Consider the following 19,226-nt stretch of genomic DNA (forward strand, 5'->3'; position numbering starts at 1 on the left):
GACAAGAATAATCATATGACAGATTTGTGTTGTTTTGCCTTTGCACTTTTAATGTGTTATTTATCAGTATATGTGACATTGATCTGTACTTTAAAATTAGTTACAGGCTAAATCTAACAGGCTGTATTGTGTGACGTTGCCATAACATGCCCAGCGTGACACACTGAAGTCACTGGGGCATCACATGCTTTTAAGTTTGGGATATCGAATGTCTTTGCAGCTTCCAAGAGGGAGGGAGGTCTCTCTGTTTCTCACTCTGTCCTTCTCACACGGTTCATTTTCTTCTGCCCAAAGAAAATGCATACATCAGCAGCTTAATCCTCTTGTCTTTCCATTTTTTCTGACTCAATAACTAGCTTTTCTGGACTGATTTCATTCCATTTGCTGGCTCAGTTGCTGTGTAAGGGCCGAGGCAGGCGTGACATAATCTTACACTGATACCGTGTCATGTTTCATTAAGTATCTGGTTTAATCAGAAGAGCTAGAATGAAGCTGTATTCTCAAACATTCTCATTTCTTGCATGGAGTCCAAGCTTTAAGGACTGATTCAGGTATAAATGTACGATGAAATCAATAGGTCACATTATAGAAATTATTTAATTTATTACATGGTGTAACTATGAAATATGTATTTATCTCATGAACAAGGCTGTTTAATAAATTGTAAACCATAAGTATGAGAGAGATTATTAGAAATAATATTGTGAAAAATGTTTTCTTCTTTGTACAAGGAATCATGAATCAGGAATCATGGCTTCATGAATTTGGCCTCAGATGCAGCGTGATGCAAGAACTGAAGTGACGAACTCTTATCTCTATCTGTCCCACAAACCGTATATCAGCCTTTTTTTTTTTTTCATAGTCTGTTTCCCCTTCTCTAAACCTGAACCCAAGTTTTTGCCTTAGCCAGTTGTTTTTGCAAAGCCCCCAAACCAAACCACAAACCGCAGCACTGAAGGAAACACTATTTGAAGGGGAAACTTGCCTTATCTGTGTGAGCTACAGTTTTTGTCAACGTAAAACCTTATTTTGATTCGTCATGTTCGTAGCACGGAGCACATGAACATGTGGCACGCCCAAGCTGTGCAGAGGACTGTTATAAGATAGGCACCCTTAGCTCCTCTGTGTTTGTGTTCAGGAGAAGTTCATTAACAAGTACAACCTGCTACAAAGTAAGTATCTCACCAATGTACTTTCATTTCTTGACCACAACATTTAAATGTTGCTCATTTAAAATGTGTAATAACTCAGTACAGTCATGTAAAGTACATGATATTATATGTAATACATGACTTGATTAAAATTAAGAAGTTACATTTTTGTTTTCATTGTATCAATTTGCCTTTTTCATCAAAAGCATGTCACAGTAAAGATGTTTTTTCAGACATGACCTCCGGAGGATGTCCATAGAATTGGTTCCGGGCTTTCTAAGGAGTTTGCCTTTCACACATGCAGCAGGAGATTCTCCACTCGGATGTTCACAACAACACAGACATTTCTGTACCGTCAGGTGAGGGGTGAGGCACCAGGCAGAGGCAGGAGGTAACATAATCCCACTGCGCACATCACTCGTTTTTGTTTACAGAACATTACCTGTTGTGGCACATCACATTTTTACTGTAAAAAGCCTTTGGGAGAGATGACAATGTGAGAGGTGTTGCGTGTTGTGGTGAATCCACAGGGTTCCACGTCACAGTCCTTGATGTCTCGGCTCTAAGCACAATGTATTTTTAGCATCTTTCAGCTTATTGCTTTGCCTTTAACTTTGTCATTTTTCATTTCAGCTTAATTTCCAGCTTTATTTAAACAGTAGATGGACAAGGTTAGCAGTTAGCTGGTGAACAATCAGGCCTTATATTTGCAATGATTCAGTAATGGGTGTGTTTTATTTGCAGAAGTGTTTTGGATGACTAAGCACTGACAAAAGTCAATAGTGCTGGCTGCTGCAAAGTGGTGTAGGCCAACAAAATGAAGATCTCCTTCGTTCACCATAAAGTTTTGAGCTAGCCCTGTCTTTCTGCTGGAGGTGCAGATGACCAGCTATGAATGTGCTACAGTACCATGTTGGACATGTTTGTCAGTGTTGTGTTTAAAGCTTGTCAGTAGTGATGGAAATGTGACACCCAGCTGAACTTGCTAAGTTGATAAGACAGCGAGGTGAGAGAGCGCCTCAGTTGTCGATGCGTTTGTGAAGTCGAACATGATGCACTGGGGAAAAAACAGAAAGGCAAACTCCTCTACCAGCGATAGGTAAGGAGTTAATCTGCTTTTTTTCCCGCAGGTTTACCCATGTTTCAAAAACTTGTGTATATCACCAAATGTGCAGCTGAGATATCCACGGAGACCATGGGGTCATCTTGGAGGACGGACAGTTATAGTTGTATGTTGTCTTCATAGCAGTGTTATAAGAGGCCATGTGAGTATATAACTGACTCAAAAAAGTAGTGTATGTCACATAAAGGAGGAGCTCCAGAATTGAGTCTAAGGGGACCACTGTGGGGAGGGGATGGGATAAGAACATTGGCGTCACGACGCAATGAAAGAATGCCCAGTGAGATTGGATTCAAATAAAGAAAGCACTTTGCCCTAGATGCCCATATCAGGTGCACTCTGATAGTTTAGTGATTCATGGAATCAAAGGCTACTGAAAAGTTCAGCAAGATAAGAACTGAGGCCTGAGCTGCAGCTCTGCAGCTGCCTTCAGGGCTCCGGCCACAGATAACAGAGCTGTATCAGTGAAGTGGTCGCTCTCAAAGCCCAGCTGATTTGGATCAAGGATGGAGTTCCGTGAGAGGAATTCTCTATTGAAAATGGCCCATCTTGATTAAAAGAGACACCTGTAATCCCTGATGACTTTAAATGGTAGCTCAACTCAAAAGTTGTTTTTATCAATGGTTATATGCAATCTTTACGGTGACCATATATCAATACGTATCTGCTGCATTATGTCCATAGAAACACATTTTATATTATTATTAATTTATGATTGTATATTGTATTGTCTATATAATTGTATTATTCATCTTGTTATGTAATTATTATTTATTTTGCTATAGAGGAGCTTCCCAGCTTAGGTTTTTCACTCTGAAGTACAGACATATTCCTGAATTTTTTTTTTTGAGGGACTGTATGTGAAAACGCAAATGTCATTGCTCCAGACTTATCGATTTCTTAACTCATGTCCTGCCTCCACCTTGCTCTACCCTGTATGTATAGTTCTGAATTCGTTCTGTATGTTAGTTGTCTTTACGTGTGACGAAGTTATACCTGAATTCTCTCTCTCTATATATATTATCTTTTTAAAAACAATAAAAAAAAACACCACTGCAAGCACTGCAAATTAAGGAAAACACATGCAAATAGAAAAAAACACATGCAAATAATAAAAACGTGTACAAGAAAACAGTTTCATCAGTTTGACAAAACATGCTCTGCAAAAGGTCACAACCATAGACTGTAAGTCACAACACATTCAAATACAGAAACCCTGCATATTGCAAAAACCACAACAGGAACAGGAGACCCATAAAAGAGATGAACCTGGCTGCACTTCAATGATTTGTGAAGTTCCATCACCACTGACGAGTAGCAGACTTCAATAACGTCTTCAAAGTATTGAACTACAGGATTGTTCATTGTAATCCCAAAAGGTTTGCAACTTCTATGCCAAAAGGTTTCTCGCCCTTGCGTTAAAGTTGTGTGTTTTCCTACAGCACCTAAAGGCGTCTCTTGGCACACTGGGGCCGGAGAAAGAAAAAAAGAACCAACCAACCAGGAGCAGGAGCGAGCGAGGCGTGGCGTGGAGTGGGAATATGAACAGGCTCAGGCACTGAGGAGCTGCAGGAGGGACAGTGGACGAGCCGGTGGAGCTGATTCCTGCTTTAATAACTGGTAACAGCTCAGGAATCATCCACAACATCTGCGTCTGTCTGCAGAACCGCTGTCATTTCTCTGACTGCGTTTCAGATTCACTTCAGGAGTCCGGAGATGTCCCAGCAGGCAGCGGACGGGGGGTCGCACCGGGACAGGGTGCTCACTCTGGAGAACATGAACCCCAACGTGAAGCGGGTGGAGTACGCGGTCCGGGGCCCCATCGTCCAGAGAGCGGTGCAGATAGAGAAGGAGCTGAAAGCGGTAAACACAAGAGTTTAACAATGCACGTGGGGAAATAATGTAAATATGTTTTTCTTCCAGTGTAAGAGAATTATTCGAATTATCTTTTATTCTTAAGACTAAAATGTCTTTATTGTAAAAACTGCAGCTGTCGCAATAAGAGAATGTGTGTGTGTGTGTGTGTGTGTGTGTGTGTGTGTGTGTGTGTGTGTGTGTCTGTGGTGACTGCACAGCTGTTGATCCTCTTCAGATCCAGAACAGCTGGAATTTGACTTCAGCTAAAAGCCTGGTCCTTTTATATTTCCTTTGTTTTTTTTTCTTGAAAACAGGACAGCTTAAAAAAGTAAATAGGACATCACGTGGATAACCCTCATTGTTTGTGCTTAGGACTAATCTATGCAGCAAAGTAAGTATCACATCTGTGCTGGAGACAAACTAAACAAATGTACTCAATAACTTTACTAAAGTACCGCTTTTCAGTTCTTGTACTTCACTGAAGTAGGTAACAACAGCTCCACAACAGAATGAAATAATAGACCTTGAACTCCACTAGAGTATATTTAAAGTATTTAAGGTGTAATTAGAGAATGGAACGTACAGTACAGTCTTATAAAGAACATGATAGGATAATACTCATTCCCCAGCATGACTTGAAGAACAGTTGTTTTCTTTTGCTGACTGGCTGAGGGAGTAACAGGCCGGACGTAGACAGTGGGTTAGCTTTTAAAAGTCCTTGCATACCAGTGTCCGTCATGTTCCTCTGCCTCGGCACTCCCGTGCATAACAACTCATGTTACATTCTCCTGTGGTCATATTGATCTGCTGTTCTCCTCTGAGGAAGGACATGCAGCTGGAAGTGGAAGCTCCTTTTTAAAATGCTGTAATGCAACTCTCTGCAGTTATGTCCTCTTCACAGGACACGTAACAGAGCCAGAGGAGGGGGCCACTCTGAGCACACTTCTATTTAGCCCCGAGGTGGCTGCAGGGTAGCGAGAGTGGAGGATGTGTACGTTGAGGATTGTTATTACATAAGAGGAGAGGGTGCATTCTCTGCCCTGTTTTGTCTCTGTCACTTTGCCCACCTCCTTCTGCAGAGACTTCTTTGGGAGCGCACGGTGCAGCTGTGAGGCCCCGGCAGCGTCTGCAGGGCCTCTCTCTCTCTCTTCAGGGAGGTTAATGATGAGCGGTTCAGGAGAAAAGCGCTGCAGTTCTTGGTAGTCCACCAGTTTTTCCTCTGCTCAAGAAAGGGAATGCTAAAAACAAACTTCTATGTTTGACTGTTTTCTGTTATACAGGAATTAAAAAGATTTATGTAAAATAGGTCAGTTCAGAGTCAAAAAAGGAGAAATGTGAAATATGAGATGGAAAAATATTTGTTTTGTGAGAGGTTACCTTGAGTTACTTTTAATAGTGATTTTCCTGAGAAAACCCAAACACTGCTTGTGCTGAAAAGAAAAAAGAAAGTTTCCTCAACGTCAGCTGAGGAAACTCTCTGAGTTTTTCTTTAAAGTCAGGAGGTTTCATACGGCTGCAGTTCAGTCCAGTTATCTTGGGGGATACTTCCTGTTCCTGTCAGATCTGTGACTACAACACTTTGGCTGATGGCTCAGCAGATTTTATGCAGTTGTGTGTGCATGTGCGTGCATGCGTGCGTGTGCATATTTATGTGTATGTATGTATGTGTGTGTGTGTTTGTCTGTGTGCCAGTGAAGTGATGACCCTTATAAATCCTCACCCAGACATTTGACGGGGGCTGCTCTCCAGTGAGCTAATTCGGTCCTGGACCTCATTTAGTGTGCATGTGTCTGTGACAATAAACGGGGCGACAATAGAGCCAGAGATCACAAAAAGAATCCCCATATTCTTTTAATTTTCTCTTCTCTGAGTTTCATCTCAGCTGGCATCTTTTCAGTGCTATTGATTTAAATCACATGAGCGGAGCAGCAGTGGCTCCTTTTCCATTTGCGTCAGTCAGAGATTGAAAAAGCACACTTCCGATGATCGTATCCTGGCTGAACCTCTCACAGGGATGAGAGTTTAAAGGTTGCGTCACAAGACTGAGTGAAATGTGAATTCCGGACAGTTGTCAGGGTAGGCTCCATTCATCCCACTGACCCTCTAGGTTTCTTTGCACGGTTCACTGGTCCAGCCTGCGTGATCAGTGCTTGGTGCTGCTGACCTAGCGGGACCACTCGGTGCTGAACTGGGGACTGGCTTCTCTCTCTCTCTCCTCCCCCACAGAACAGCAGCGTCTTTGTTGCTGGAGAGCAGGCAGGGACAGGGACTAAAAAGGAAACGTGCTGCATCCAGTTACTGAGATTTTAAACACGCTCACGTTTTACTTATAGCTCTACCCAGAGAGCCTTGCAGGTCTCACTCTCACTTTCATGCAAGGACACAGAAATGATAATATTGACTCAGACAAAAGGAAAGTTCGGCCTGTGCCCCTGGAGGCCCGTTTCCTGGTAATTTTAATGTTGTACGACATGCTGAATCATGACAAGGATCATGTAAACATGTTTTTTAAAAGATATTTAAAAGATAGAGTCACTGTCCTGTGTTCTGAGGACTAAGGCTTTTAAAGGTTATTGAAAAACAGGTTATTTACATACAGGCCAATTGTGCTTTATTAATTTTTTGCTGTGCCAATCTATGCATGATGATTTTATTTATGGGATTTGTGCAGCTTTCACCAGACTGGGAAAGGGATTATAAAATGTATGTACCAACAAAGGAAAGGCCAGAGTTGGACATGTGTGGCTGAATTTAATCATCTGAATTTTAGGCCTTAAAAATCTTAAATATGTTAAAATGTTACATACATAGATAAAACAGACTCACAGGCACCAAACCAGATCCTGCAGCGTCTAATTTGTCCACAGAGATGATGACGAAGGACATGCTGATTCAATAGAGCGGAAGACTGAGTGGATTGAAGCAGCAAAATGGTTCAGATGAGGAATAAAATGAAACAATCCAAGCTCATCATGCAATTTTTTACTAAGTCAGTGATTCGAAAGCATTACAACAACCAACAGTGAGGGGTTTGTGTTTCTGTGAGCAGCAGCAGTGTCGTCCAGCTCCTGCTGCACGGGGCCAAAACTGACTCCAACCAGGGTCTGTGTGAAACAAAAGGGCGCAAATGAGAGAAGATGCTTGTGTTTCAGGGGCCCCAGGGGGACGTGTTCGTTGGGTGAATGCAAGTGGCTGAGATTAGATTTGCATTCTGCTCCATCAGGTGTTAACAACATAAAAGGGCGGGAGATGTGATGTCATTCTGAGAACTCATTTCCTCACCACAGAGGGACAGCGTGGGACAATATGTGTTCCCCGTGGTGATGACCTGAAATTTGAAACACGTGTTTAAACAATGTCTCACGTCTGCGAACAAATTTCACAAAATCAGGCTTTAACTGTGGTGTTATGAAGCTGCTGCTGTATCTTGCCTCATGTCTCATGACCCTTTTCCACAGTCTCTATGTGTGCTCCTGTTTTTCAGGGAGTCAAGAAACCTTTCACAGAAGTCATCAAGGCAAACATAGGCGACGCCCACGCCATGGGTCAGAAACCAATCACATTCCTCCGACAGGTTAGTCCCCCTCTGCAAAGTTTTGCCTCAGGTCAAAGTGCTGATGTATAATAGGTCTAACAGGTGTCATTATAGGTGTATGTCGGAAAACTGGATTTGCAACTGTGCGTTTGTTCGTGCATCTGCTCACACATATCTGGGCTTGGCTCCACCTCCTCCACAACTATCGCCGTTTAAGCAGTATAAATATTGGACGGAAACATTTATATATACTTGTATATGTGTGTGTGTGTAGCTTATGTAAGGATTAGATACAGTATGTAGTGGTGCGTTTTTTTTATTTTTGTTCTCTTTCTCAGGTCTTGGCATTGTGTTCTTACCCCGAACTCCTGGAAGACGACAAGTTTCCGTCAGACGCCAAGAAGAGAGCGCGGCGCATCCTCGAGGCCTGCGGCGGCCACAGTATAGGTCAGACAACTCCCCCTCATTCCAACAACCGCATTGGCCGACCCTGTCCTTTCAGTCGCCACGTCACCAGCGTCTCCATCCATTTGTTGATTCATTAATCATTCATTCAGACACTACGGGCCTGTTCACTGTTTAAACAGAACATGGACTGATCAATGCCGGGTGTTCTGTTTGAATCAGAGTTCACTGTCCTGTGATCTAGGGGCCTACAGTGCCAGCCAGGGGATTGAGTGCATCCGTCAAGATGTGGCAGGCTTCATAGAGAGGAGGGACGGTGGAATCCCCTCCAACCCTGACAACATCTACCTTTCCACCGGGGCCAGCGATGCCATCGTGGTACGAGTTACACTCCTCATCGTCTCACTGATGTACAAAACTGTTCCATGAGTCAACGTGTTGCGTTAATCGGACATATTTTTGGGTTATAAGGATCTGGTCTCAATTCAACTTCTGTTCATTTTATACTTGGCCGTACCTTGCACACGCGTGACGTCATTCCACCTTCAGACCTTTGTCACCGTCAGATCAGCTTTCTCTAGTTTACACAATCTAATCAGACTACTACCGAATGACCTTAAGATACACCCAGCTACTGCACTGCAGGCTATCTGCTGTGTGGGGTTGTTGGTGTGACATGTGTTTATATATCCTGTGTGTGTGTTTGTTTACTCTGCACTTTGTAGTGAGTCATGTAAATCAGTCTTATATTCTGTAACTGTCTCACCATTATGCCAAGGGTCAAACAACCACGCCTGATTGGTTTCGCACATGAACATCCTGCCAACCCATATTCTTCAAAAGGTTTATGCTCCTTCTACCCTCTTTGATTCTTCTCTCTGATTCTAGACCATGCTGAAGTTGCTGGTGTGCGGTGAGGGTCGCGACCGTACGGGGGTGATGATCTCCATCCCTCAGTACCCTCTGTACTCGGCCGCCCTCGCCGACCTGGGTGCTGTGCAGATCAACTACTACCTGGATGAGGAAAAGTGTTGGGGTTTGGACGCTGCAGAACTCAGGAGGGCACTGAACGAAGCCAGAAAGCACTGCAACCCCCGGGTGCTCTGCATCATCAACCCTGGAAACCCCACCGGTATTTAACCACGTGCAATGAAACCGTGGCTGGAGTTTTTAAATTAGACATTGGCCCGTTCATTGCCTCATGTCATTTGGCAGCAAATGTCATTGCCAGTCTCAGACTGACACACCCAGCTTGTTGTTTAAAAAGCAAACACACCATCATTGTAATGAGGGTGTGTTTAGACTCATTGTTTGCAAATTGCTTTATGTCATGAAGACTGATCAACAAAGACCTGATCTGATGTCAGTGGTGCGGTATCTCACTTTTATTGTGAGGGCACATTAAGGATTAGAAATGTGCATGCACACTGTCCTTGTTAAAAACAGGAACGTGCAGCATCAATGATGACAAAAATCCTGAAGTTAAAATCATGTGATCATGTTTTGTGATTTGGTTTTTGTCGCTGGGTCTGTGTGCATCTCCTCTCACCCTCCTCACACTTGTGTTGTTGTGCGGTTTGACAGGTCAGGTCCAGAGCAGGCAGTGCATCGAAGACGTGATCCGATTCGCTAAAGAGGAGCATCTCTTCCTCATGGCTGATGAAGTAACTCACTCAAGTCATTTCCTCTTTTTTGTCCCACTCTCAGTTGTTTTCAAAGGACATGTTAACAATAAATCACTCGAGCGTGCTGCGTTCAGGCTCCACCTGATGATTGTGAACGCCAGTGTTTTGTTTGTTTATGTATTTGAAGGACAGAAAATGGAAACAATCAAATACACTAGTAAATTAAACTGTTTCTCTACATGTATTTATTTCTGCATCGATTTAATTATTTATTTATATATTTATATATTTATCAATTCATGCATTTTGGTGCTGATATGTTAATTCAGTCTAAATACAGAAATAAATGTGGAAATACAGAAATATCCTTTCTATCATAAATTGTTGTCTTTCATTTATTAATACTATTTATAGATTTTGTAATTCATACAAATACAGATTTATATATAAATACATAATTTGTTATGTGCATTTTTTAAATTAACTTGTAGATATTCTGCACGTACATTCTTATGAATTCCTTTTTCATTGTAAGGCTTTCTAAGTTTGTTTTTATGATTTCAGGTCTACCAGGACAACGTGTATGCAGAGGGCTGTAAATTTCACTCCTTTAAGAAGGTGTTGTTTGAGATGGGACCAGAATACTCAGGCACAGTGGAGATGGCCTCTTTCCACTCTACCTCCAAATGCTACATGGGAGAGTAAGTAATGAGAAGCACACTCACACACACACACACACACACACACACACACACGATAAAGCAGGTCGTCTCCTGATTGGATGGTTAGTGTTTTTTTATCTCTGGCTCCTCCAGTCTTTATTGCAAAGTGTCTTCCGGCAAAACACTGAACTCCTAGTTTCCCTTGACAGTGTATGAATGGATGTATGAACGATAAGCTGTCTGCAGACAGATGAATAATGTATGTAAGTTCCACTGTGGAAATCTTTTTTTTTTTTACAGCCCATCAACACCAGTGTCGGAACTTACCATCAAAAGCCCTTGAATCTCTTCGTCTTCCTAAGTTGACAATTTTGTGGGCATCTTTGTGACACCTCTTTCTAATCCGGAGATATTGGTATTATTCTATTTTTTTCCAGTTTCGTGTTTTTATTACAGACATCGCCAACACGTCTGCTCACTCGCTGTGAAGTTCCAGAAAATCTGACTCTGAAAATGTCCAGAGTTCTGTGCATGTCTGACAGCAGGTTTAGACGGATGACTGAGTGAATGGGACTCATGAGTTGTAGACATAAGAGTAAACTTAATGACTGACTCCACTGGTTTTTGTCAGATGTGGATTCCGTGGAGGTTACATGGAGGTGATCAACATGGACCCTGAGGTGAAGGCCCAACTCATCAAACTGGTGTCGGTGCGTTTGTGTCCCCCCATCCCCGGACAGGCTCTGCTAGACCTGGTGGTCAACCCCCCACAGCAGGGCGAGCCGTCCTACAACACATTTGTGAAGGTATGGAAATAAACTCACGTTAAAGGGATAGTTCACCCAAAAATGAAAATGCCCTCATTATCTACTCAGCACTATGCTGATGGAGGGGTGGGTTATGTGTTGAGTCCACAAAACACTTCTGGAGTTTCAGGGGTAAAAAACATTGCAAATAAATCCAATATAATTAAAGTAAATTGCGACCACTTCCTCTAACAGAAAAAACAGCAGAAAAAAAAACACGTGGTGTCTTCCAAGAAAAGGCTTCGTTTACACCACGTTTTCAGCCTCTCACTCTCCTTGTTGGGTGAACTATCCCTTTAAACACACCCTGGAAACACTCTTGCACACTCTAGCAAACACAGAATATTCTTACACTATGTAAATATTTGTAAATACCAGGATGTAACAAAGCCTGTATTGACTGGGTTAAAGTCGTCATGCAGCTCTGAGTCAGTTCTGAATACTCAGCTTTTGGCTGCTGAAATATGACCTGTGCTTAATTGTGTCTGTTACATGGGATTAAAAGACACTTCGTCACATCTTAAAGTGGAGTAGGAGAAAGCTTTGAGCTTTGTCAAGAGGAACATCATACATTATTGTGTCCATTAGGCCCACGGTCAGACGAAAGCATTGTGCAGTTTAAAGGAATCCATTAGGTCCACATCGTTTGTATGTTCACAGTGTGTAGCAGCAAGATTTATTGCTCTATGTGTATATGTATTACACAACTGCATTCTTCAGCATGAGAATATCATTAATGGATGTTTAGTACTTTCTAAATTTTATTTTCTATATTTAGAGACATGTATTTAAAATGACCTTACATGATATAATGGTGTGACATGAGGTATTGGTTCATGCTCTTTACTTCTCCCCGTATAGAAATAAACACATACACTACCTACTCTCATGACTGACCTGCCAGAGGATTTGATTACAGCTTCTAGTAACCAGAGGACCAAGTCCCGCAAAAGTATTTATCACCACGTCAGTCAAATGATCAAACCCAGAGCAGCAATAACAGTAAACCTCGCCCAGAGTCATCTTACATCATGTTTGGTATTTGCTGCTCCCGTCCACCTTCAGAGGGTGTGATGTTACACTGCAACAAAGACATACAGAGAGCGCCGCACAGCTCACTCGTGTTATACTGTCTTCTCCTGAGTCTCGATTTAAAGACTCGTTTCACATCCAAACCATAAATAACAAGGCCCCAACATTTTAAAGAGTCCTCTCAATGCAGTGAAAGAAAACCAGTGTGTTTTAAGAAGCTGCTGTTCTCCCACAGTTTGGTTCAGGTGGTCACCAATACCAAGAAAATACATCACATGAACTCTTCTGGGGGCATGGGAGGGGCAAACACTTTAACAACACAAGGTACAAGTACTGGAGATAAATACTGATGTCATGAAACTGATATCTAACTTGGTCGCTCCATGTAAATAGTAAAGGTGATAATATTGTTTTACCAGTAGCTCCTGCAGAAGGTGCAGGGTTCAGCCTGGCCTTTGCATCCTTAGGAGGGGCAAGAGCCCACATCATTGTCTGGCTGGATCCAGCACCCTCACGCACAGCGAGTTTGGGGGTATTTCCTTATCGTTCTAGGCTTGTGTTGATGTAGCCTAGAGCTCTGACAGTTTGACCTTTTCTTTCTCCTGCAGGAGCGGACGGCGGTGTTGGCAGCGTTGGCAGAGAAGGCCAGGCTAACAGAACAGATCTTCAACACAGTACCTGGCATCACGTGTAATCCGGTCCAGGGGGCCATGTACACCTTCCCCCGCCTCAATCTATCTCAGAAGGCCATCGACAAGGCCAAGGTCGGCTCTTCATTCATACTGTGTCAGCCTGATTTATGAATCTGTGTAGACAAATACAAACGTGTGTGTGTGTGTGTGTGTGTGTGTGTGTGTGTGTCTATAGGAAGAAGGCCAGATCCCTGACATGTTCTACTGTATGAAGCTGCTGGAGGAGGAGGGGATCTGTTTGGTGCCCGGTAGCGGATTTGGGCAGAGAGATGGAACCTATCACTTTAGGTGAGTAGAGAAAGTTTAAAGTTTGGTTTGAATTCGATATGTGATGACATAAAAATTTGGTAAAATGTCGATTGAGAGCTGAGACCAACTTGTGATTGGTGGAGTGCGTGTAACGGCGGCTCCACTTCTCGACCTCAGTGCAGACTTGGGCTCCTAATGGGAGATGGCAGCACCTTCCTCCAGAATATTTCTATTTCTCTGGAAGTGGAGACGTGTCATCCATCTTTATATATGCTTTGTTTAATCCTGATAAAAATGTTTCATTGTTTCCTCATAAAAATATAATTGCTTGTGGTTTAATTGCACTTTTAACCTGAGCCCCTTTTTGTGTTACGTCCTCCTCTGCAGGATGACCATACTGCCGCCCACTGACAAGTTGAAAGTTGTGCTGCAGAAGATCCGCGACTTCCACCTGCGGTTCACACAGGAGTTCTCATAAGGATCCTCCAACGCTGCATCTCCAGAACAAACTCACATCAGTTCCAGTATCTTCAAGTGCCTTTGAGCCCATTTCACGAGTGAAGAACCTTCAACGTTTCATTTAGAGAGCTAGTGAAAATATGTGCAGTCAGGATTTCTTGCTCTTATGCACAATGACCTTAACCGGCCAATTTTGTTAAGTTCAGAAGTTTTTTTTAGATGGATAATATATTTCAGACGTACTTGTCATAGGTTCATCTCTCTCCCGCCAAGGACTTTTTGTTTTACAAGAGTGTAAAGGCTCATTTATTCTCAACGTGAGATGGAGCCTTCTGTCCGTATTCAGGTTCATGTGGGAATGTATTTAATCGTCTCACTGACTACATCAGTTAGCAACTATGATTTTGCTTCTTTCTTATGAGGTACATTATTAACTATCTCCTCTCCCTTCAACATGTTTGTTTTGTCAGGAACCCGACTATGTGCTGCCCTCTATTGGATACATTGCTTTACAACCATTCCAACATGAAGGACACATGGAACTATAGTCAGTGATGGTTACCTCTTTGAAAAGATGCGTCTGTTTTCATGCAGAGGCAGAATAAATGAGCCTTTAGGTGATTACTTGATTGACCTGGTTGTCTGTGAGTATGACTGAGTCCTACCAGTGAAATCCTTAACCGTCTCAGAATGTAGCCATTTCTTTTACTAATTGTTCTTAAAGGAGATTAAAACATGAATTTCTGAAAATACATTTTTGAGGTGTGTGCAATGCTGGCGCTTACATTTGAAATGTATTTGACAAAGCCTTTCTGTCTTGTATGTTTTCATTCACAGTAACACAGAGTCTCAGTTGAGTGTTGGCACGTGCCATCATTTTCAGTTTTATTTAAAAAGACTTAAATCTTCAACAGTGCTTACATGCTTTTAGAAACAGAAGCTGAATCTCTTGGAATGAACAGAAACTAAAATGATGATTGAACGTGGTTATCGTCACAGCAACTCAGTAACACCGTCAAACCTCTCAGAGGCCCCTCCCCTAAGGGTCCTCCCCTCAGGGTCCTCCAAGTCTCTGCCCGAGCACAGTAAGAGTTCTTAAGCTACTGGTCAGGAGCAAGCGTTTCAAAGTTCATCTCTCTGCTGTGATAGTTTTGTGGCGTGCTTTTCCAAAAACTTACTAAGTCCCTCTACTGTTCTGTCTCCCCCTTCCAGTTTGACGGGGCTCTGCTTGTTGTTACTTGGGGCAAAGTAAATCGTGGGGAAGCCCTCCACTTTGTAGCTCTCGTTTGGCACGTCATTAGCGGAGGCGTCCATCTTGGCGATCACCAGGTCCTTCTCTCCTTTGTACTTTTTGCCCAGAGCCAAATAATCAGGCTCCAGTTTCTTGCAGTGGCCGCACCAGGGGGCATAAAACTCAATCAGGACGTCTTTCTGAGTATCCATGACGATGTCGTCAAAGGTTTTTCCAACCACGACCTTCACAGGTCCTTTGTTGTTCTTTGGCACTGGCTGGGACTTGATGATGGGTTTGAGCTTTCCTGTGGAAATGAGAAAGAAGAAGTACATGTAAAAACTCAAGACAGAAATTTGGAAGCTGCAAGGTTTGTGTTCTGTGATCGTATGAGCAAAATGTCACAATTATAAAGGTTAAAACATGTTTTTGATAAATGTCTTTACATGCTTCAAGGAAAATGTGCCACAAAATCCAAACAAAACATTTCTGCATAACTGCACAGGAAAAAAAGCAACAATTCGACACTCACCTTTCTTAAATGCCATAACAAAGTCGTGCAGCACCTCAGAGTCAAACTCCTCGGGCTCCATGGCAAACTTCTTGCCTCCGTCGGCAAGAATTCCCACGTTAACTTCCTCCCCACTCTCACTCAGGCCGATGCTCTTCAGCTCGTCTGCGTAGTCTTCCTCATCAGCGATGGCAAACGTGTACTCTGGGAAGTCTTTGGCCACATCAAGCACCTTGGACCTCCAGAACTGTGTAGCTAAAAATTAAAGAGAAATAAAGAGACATAGTAATAAAACATTGTTAGGTGTCTTTAAATTCAGTTAAAATATGCTGGATTATCATTAAAATCATTTGACAGAGACAAAACCAAAACAGCATTTCAACAAACTCACCTTTCTTGTAGTCAAAGCTGAAGTCGATTCCGTAGTACACAACCACCAGGGGTCGTTTGGTGTAACGTTTAGGATCATTGCTTGGTTTCCTGTGGCCCACCAGAGGAATCACATGCTTTTTGAAGAACTCCTGCACCTCAGACACTGATGTGGAGTCCTATGAAATGAAAAAGATGGAGTTCATGTTTCAGAACAAGAACTATGGACAAAGCAATATTTAAAGTGTTGACAGTTTATTTTACAACATCAACATTAAAACTGAAAAGAGCGTGAATCAAGGGTTTTATACTGAGATAGAGATTCGTACCTTGAATGCGAGCTTGTGTGATGCTGGCTCATACTTGGAGCGGAACTTTTCAGGCTGAGTGATGACGACCTGACCAGGTGATGCTTTGAGCAGTTTGGCCACTTCAGAGCTGAAGGTGTGACGGAAGGTGAAGTCTTCCCTGAGAGCGTTACCTGACAGACAGACAGACGAGCGACAGTGAGATAACATCCTCAGATCTGTTTCACTGGTATTTGAAGAATATCGAAGAAATACGTCAAATATAATAAAATGGTCTATATTACTTATACTACAGGTCAGGTCCTAAAGGTATAACTACTTACAAGCCTCGATGTAGATCTCATAGGCTGCGTCCTCGTCGCTGGAGAACACGCCCACGATGACGGCGTCGTCGCCATCCTTGATGAGCTCCTGCACCTGCTTTCCTGCCTGGACTTGTTTGGAGGGAGGCCCTGCCTGCTCACCCATGTAGTCAACAATACCTGAAGAGAAAGTGAAAGAGGTGGAGCTCAGCTGATGGATGAACAAAAATGAAACATGTACACAGATCGACCTGCAGGCAAACTCGAGCAACGTTTCCTGCACAAAGAAATCCTGCTGCATCGGTCGTCAGTTGGATCGTCGAAAAAATTCACGATCATACTAATCGACCCTCATCGGTCTGCACCTCACTGGCCGAGTCTAATTCTCTCAGGAATTGTTTTTACATGCATGAAAAACAGCACAACACCTACCATAATTCTCTCTGGGTCCATTGTAGTCAAACACCTTGCCCTTCCTGAAGATCTTGAGGGTTGGATACCCTGTAACTCCGAAGCGTGTGGCGATATCGCTCTCAACGGTGGCGTCCACCTTAGCCAGAGGAATGGATGGAGAGCGCTGGCTCAGCTCCTTGGCCGCCTTCTCGTACTCTGGAGCCAAACGCTTACAGTGTCCACACCTGAAGGTCATTTATAAGAAGTAAATAATGAGGGACATTATATTTAAGTGCTGCTATTAAAATGCACAACTATCACATCCATGTAAGTGTAAGTCACTTCTAAAGGAATCTACAGTCAGTCAGACTGACCATGGGGCGTAGAACTCCACCAGGATGATGTCTGCGTTGTTAACGATCTCATCAAAGTTGTCTTTGGTCAGCACCAGTGTCGCCTCAGGTGGAGGCTTCCAATCTGGCTGAGCTACTTCTGTCACCCGATCCACAAGTGCTGCAGCAAACAGAGCCAACATATTAATGCTCATTATTTTTCAAAAGATGCAGAGTTTGTGTTAAAAGGTTGTGAGGACACTTCACAGCAGGAAATGGAACTGTTCCTACCTTTCTGTGTCCTTTCTCCATCGTAGTCCACAGGCTCTCCATTTTTCAGGATCTTGATGGTGGGATAGCCCGACACCTCGAACCTGCTCGCCAACCCACTGGCTATCGTCGCATCCACTTTGGCCACAGGTATCGGAGGATCGTTCTCCTTGAGAGCCTGAGCGATCTTTTCATACTCTGGTGCAAACTGTTTGCAATGGCCACACCTAAACGGATAAACGAAAGAACACCGAAATATTGTTTAGGATGTGAAAAGAAGTATGCAGTAGAATTTGCATAGGGAATGGTTTCAGTTTCTTCTGCTCCTCTGCTATGCATCATTTATTTTTGACTTCTCAACATCTTACCAGTTGGACAGCAACCAAAAATAATTACATTGGATAAAGTGTAACATGATTAAAGCAAATCTCTCTAGATGAGAAAGTTCAAACGTACCATGGAGCATAAAACTCAACTAAAACCGTGTCTTTCCCTTCTATGAACGTGTCGTAGTTGTTGTCGTTGAGAATCAGCACCCCGTTCTCTTCTTTCACCTCCGTGTCATCTTCATCCTCATCTTCATCCTCATCACTGTCCTCTTCATCAGCCTCCTCCCTCTCCTCTGTGGCATCTTACAGAAAATAAAAAGAGATACAGGTTGATTTCAGGAGGAGGAAATCTTGGACATTGTGTATAACTGCTTGACACAAATGCTGCTTTTTCACTCGCAAAGTTGTGCTCACTCACTTTAGCACCAAATATCTCAGTGAATGTGGAGCTCAAGTGATTCAAACAATTATATATTGGATGATATAAAAGCTGGTTTGCCAAACACCATAAACCTCAAAGAACTGGTTTCATTTACCGATGAGGTTCTCAGAACTCTGAACAAAGTGCCCTCCAGGCTCTGCAGACACACAAATCACTTTTGTTCCACATTTAACTGAGATTTGAGATGCCACACTGAGAAGAACTAGTGAGCGATGAAAAACCTTTTTACATTTGTGACAGTTGTGCAGTTTTAGTTGTGGTCTTGTGTTCGATCTCAATGTATGAATTGACAAGACTGATTTCCAGATGTGCACATTCTTCCCGTGTTACAGGTGCGTGAATGTGTGTTGCTGCAGCCAGTGAAGCGAAATGTGACAGCAGCGGTTTCTCAACATGGGATCTGTTCGCCTGCAATGAGAAGAAGGTGCAACTGTTTGTGTGAGAGGGAAACGTGCTAGAAGTTTGTGACTGACTCCCACGTGTGACTACACACAAAACTACAAACCCCACAGTCCCAGGATGTTTTGCACCAGCTGCACGGACACGTCTGTTCCATCCCAGAAGGGGAATTCATAAGCTGATTCACAGGGGTCAGGTCAGGTCCGTGCGTTTTTGAGTGTGCGGCACCTCTGTTGACATTAGCCCATCCTGCGCGCTAACTAGCATGCTAACAGAGCTAGCAGAGCGTCTGCAAGAACTAGTAACAATGACACTAGCAGCAGCAGCAGCATGTTTACTGGACTCACTCGTATTTAAAGGCTTGTGTGCGGCTCAGTTTTACCTTCTTCACATCTGCTGACGGTCACAAGAAGAGCGACGCCGAGGAGCAGCAGCAGCAGCAGAGCGACCTTCCTCATGGTCCTCAGATGATGATGATGATGATGAGGATGAACCGCGTTATCAAGCAGGAGCTAATTTAACTTAGCTCGTTGGTGAATGTCATCAAAGTGTTCGACCCACAGTCCGGATCTCTACTCTGTGAGTGTGTGTGTGTGTGTGTCAGTGTGTGTGTGTCAGTGTGTGTCATACAAACTAATCACGTCTGAAGTCACACACACACCACCTCCCCAGTCTGCAACTTGTCTGACTTGCCACGCTGTGATTGGCTCTCCCCGCCGGCTCTCCTCCAATCACAAGTCGCCACTC

The 19,226-nt window shown here is 43.1% G+C and overlaps 2 protein-coding genes across 3 annotated transcripts; one reads left to right on the forward strand and one right to left on the reverse strand.

Annotated features, from left to right (window-relative positions):
* Positions 1 to 870: 870 nt before the first annotated feature.
* On the forward strand, positions 871 to 14,345 carry LOC109629698 (alanine aminotransferase 2-like). 2 transcript variants are annotated; one of them, XM_069513006.1, is made up of 14 exons: positions 871 to 1,172; positions 1,385 to 1,510; positions 3,714 to 3,891; positions 3,967 to 4,134; positions 7,613 to 7,702; positions 8,002 to 8,110; positions 8,313 to 8,446; positions 8,957 to 9,200; positions 9,653 to 9,732; positions 10,258 to 10,394; positions 10,987 to 11,161; positions 12,802 to 12,957; positions 13,061 to 13,173; positions 13,522 to 14,345. In XM_069513006.1, exons 4-14 carry the CDS (start codon positions 3,988 to 3,990, stop codon positions 13,610 to 13,612), a joined length of 1,476 nt encoding a protein of 491 aa, XP_069369107.1. In that variant the 5' UTR covers positions 871 to 1,172; positions 1,385 to 1,510; positions 3,714 to 3,891; positions 3,967 to 3,987; the 3' UTR covers positions 13,613 to 14,345. The 2 variants fall into 2 exon arrangements, with proteins under 2 accessions (XP_069369107.1, XP_019943063.2); XM_020087504.2 differs by having other exon boundaries at positions 1,130 to 1,172; positions 1,385 to 1,542.
* A 101-nt stretch (positions 14,346 to 14,446) lies between these two features.
* pdia4 (protein disulfide isomerase family A, member 4) lies at positions 14,447 to 19,179 on the reverse strand. Its single transcript, XM_020087503.2, has 10 exons — positions 18,862 to 19,179; positions 17,766 to 17,940; positions 17,331 to 17,536; positions 17,082 to 17,220; positions 16,747 to 16,952; positions 16,336 to 16,494; positions 16,034 to 16,185; positions 15,727 to 15,883; positions 15,357 to 15,590; positions 14,447 to 15,131 (listed from the first exon to the last, which is right to left on the reverse strand). Exons 1-10 carry the CDS (start codon positions 18,935 to 18,937, stop codon positions 14,716 to 14,718), a joined length of 1,920 nt encoding a protein of 639 aa, XP_019943062.1. The 5' UTR covers positions 18,938 to 19,179; the 3' UTR covers positions 14,447 to 14,715.
* Positions 19,180 to 19,226: the final 47 nt, after the last annotated feature.

Source organism: Paralichthys olivaceus, chromosome 17 (assembly GCF_024713975.1).
Source record: "Paralichthys olivaceus isolate ysfri-2021 chromosome 17, ASM2471397v2, whole genome shotgun sequence".
Lineage (NCBI taxonomy): Eukaryota > Metazoa > Chordata > Actinopteri > Pleuronectiformes > Paralichthyidae > Paralichthys > Paralichthys olivaceus.